Below are 2949 nucleotides of genomic sequence, written 5' to 3' on the forward strand. Positions count from 1 at the left end.
TAGGTAGGTAGAAGAAAACGAAGAATATTAGTACTTACCTAACCAGGTATTAGGTGTAGGCACCTAAGCAGTTAGTAACAAGCTGGGCCCGTCCCTCCGGGAATTTTCAGCCCCTAGTTTATTCGATCGTGATTAGAGAAAATCAGTACTTATCTACCTACCTAATTTGTTTAATATTCAGTTTATTATTATTCTTGATTTGATTTTTTGATTTTACTTTCATGTAATGATTTAAAATACAACGCCTTGAACAATTTGGTGAATATTGCCATTTGGTTGTACAAACTGTACGTATGTTTTGACATTTGGTTTATCATTATTTATTGCTCCACCTGTGTTCAAAAGAACGGTTGGCATGTCTGAATCTTTTATCAAATAATGGGAAGGATTTATATTTGAATTGTCAGCTTGAGTTTGGGCATTGTTTGAAGAAGAACGGTTGGCATGTCAGAATCTTTTATCAAATAATGGGAAGGATTTATATTTGAATTGTCAGCTTGAGTTTGGGCATTGTTTGAATATTTGAATGTATTTCCTATCAAGCTTGCTGAATTAGTGTTTACTCTATTGTGTAAGAGAACAGGAGCATCATTAGTCTTCAGGAGATTGCCAATATTATTTACTGGACCATTGGAGAATGTTTGGCTTTTGGGTAATTGTTGATGGTGCTGAAAGTTTGGCCCGTTTTGTATTATTTGAGCAATTTTGTATTCTTTGTTGACTTTAGTATTTCCTTTGTTCTCTTGAACATTATTATTGTGGTTTCCTCTAATATGTTGTGTAATATGATGATGTTGTATTTGGGGGCTATGATGGGCTTGTGTATTGAAATTTATTTGTGGCTTCTTACTGTCAACAAATTTGCCATTATGTATTTCAGGAAGTTGGAAAGACTGAGCATTTCCATTTAGGATGTACGGAATTTGTTGTTGCTGGGGACTGGAATTTTGTTCTGGTTTCTTTGTAGCAAAGGGGTTTTCATTATTTGTGTTGATGTTTCCCGAATTCTTGTCAGAAAGTTGAAAAGTCTGAATATGTCCGTTCAAGATATTAGTATTTCCATTAGTGTTTTCATTATTTGAAGGCACTGGGGTCACATAATTCAAAGGAACAAATCTGTTTTCTTCCTGTGTATTTTCATTTTCTTGAGAGTACAATCTGTATTCGGTTTGTAAACTTTTTTGTATAACCACATCCGGCTCACTGATTTGTTCATTGTGTTTGCTTTCTTGTTTATTGTAATTGTCTACATACTTTTGTACTAGATCATTCACGGGTGAACCCGTATTTTGTTCGTAACTTTCACCAGACGTCTTTTCATGGTAAATATGACTGCTTACAGTAGAGCTTTCATCGTTGTCTGCTTCTTCATCACTTTGTTTCTTTCCTTGCCTAGATTCTTTGACTTTCACATTTTCTCCAACGATATTGACTCCATGTGGTTGAATTCTCGTCTTGCTGTCAACATAATCAAATTGTATTTTGCTGTCTGTCCTGGAATTCTTAGACCCAGCTTGTGAGGGGCCATGTTCAGCAGATTCCTCGTTACTCACCAGATCTAAATTTCTTTCCTGAGAGTTGTTACTATATCTGTTTACATTTGAACTATATTCTCTGTCCATATCATATCTTTGAGATTCTTTACCAAAGTTATCGTTTCCTTCACGTTCGTTAGAGTGGTTCTCATCGGACTTTTTATGCGGATAGATAGTGTGTATCATTCTACCAGGCGCGTTCATATTCTGTAGAGGAAAAAACTGCTGCTGCTCTTCCAGTAAGGGATGATCTGCTAGTTGGGACAGCTGGAATTGTTCCAGATTTGGAGGATAGTTGACCTGAGGCTGAGAAAGTTGGAGGTGGTTAGGATGAGGGTTGTGAGGATCGAAATTCTGTAGGTCAGGATTGGAAGGGAAACCTAGTGGAAGTCTTTGTATATGGTTAAAGTCGGAGTTTCAAACCTGTATGGCTCTTTGATTTGTGTTTTCTGTCCGTATTCTCCAAAGATATCATAATGTTGATGATTGTTGGGAATGTGTTTGATAGGTTGGTTTTGAGTTATTTGATGTGATTGTAAGTTGTGAATGTTGGATTGTATTTGAGCAAAGTTTTGATTCTCCCTTTGGAAGTTTTGTATATTTTGGGTTATGAATTCTTGTGATGGTATTGGTTGATGTGATGGCAGGGTATTAACAGGTTGGTTATGGTTATTATTCAGGTCGTTTTGAATGTTATTCGCAAATTCAAAATTTTGGTTGTTATTATTTAAGGTTCCAAAATTATTTTGGTATCCTAGAATTTGCTGTTGGTGATTAAAAGGTACGGTTTGTGGCATTATGTTCTTATTTTGAAAAGGCTGTGGACCTTGTAAGTATTGTACATTTGGTACAATAATTGGCTTGGGAGTTAACTTTACATTTTCATGGAATCTGTTTATGATAACTTCACTTTTGGGAAGTTTGTAGTGAATATTTTGCACGGGATTTTGTTGTTCTGTGATAGTCGGAATTACTATTTTAATTTTCTCATTTTGTGCTTGGGTTTGTGTTGCAAAGTGAATTGGACTGAGTACTAGTGGAATGTCTGGCGTTTTGACAATTTTTTGTTCAGATTTAACAACGCCTTGAACAATTTGGTGAATATTGCCATTTGGTTGTACAAACTGTACATATGTTTTGACATTTGGTTTATCATTATTTATTGCTCCACCTGTGTTCAGAAGAACGGTTGGCATGTCTGAATCTTTTATCAAATAATGGGAAGGATTTATATTTGAATTGTCAGCTTGAGTTTGGGCATTGTTTGAATCACCCGTTTTATCTTTCACATTGATAGATTTCTTTGAGATTTGTTGTGGTAGCAATTGTATCACTTCAACATTACTGCTAAATGTTCCTATATTATCATTTAGGAATTCCATTTTCTCGTAACTTTCTTCTGGTTTCTGTTTAT

The 2949-nt window shown here is 35.3% G+C and overlaps 1 protein-coding gene across 1 annotated transcript; it reads right to left on the reverse strand.

Moving 5' to 3' along the window:
* Positions 1 to 389: 389 nt before the first annotated feature.
* On the reverse strand, positions 390 to 2917 carry LOC103521526 (putative uncharacterized protein DDB_G0282133). The gene is made up of 2 exons (XM_008486637.1): positions 2414 to 2917; positions 390 to 1835 (listed from the first exon to the last, which is right to left on the reverse strand). Exons 1-2 carry the CDS (start codon positions 2915 to 2917, stop codon positions 390 to 392), a joined length of 1950 nt encoding a protein of 649 aa, XP_008484859.1.
* Positions 2918 to 2949: the final 32 nt, after the last annotated feature.

This window comes from Diaphorina citri, unplaced genomic scaffold (assembly GCF_000475195.1).
Source record: "Diaphorina citri unplaced genomic scaffold, Diaci psyllid genome assembly version 1.1 scaffold5392, whole genome shotgun sequence".
Lineage (NCBI taxonomy): Eukaryota > Metazoa > Arthropoda > Insecta > Hemiptera > Psyllidae > Diaphorina > Diaphorina citri.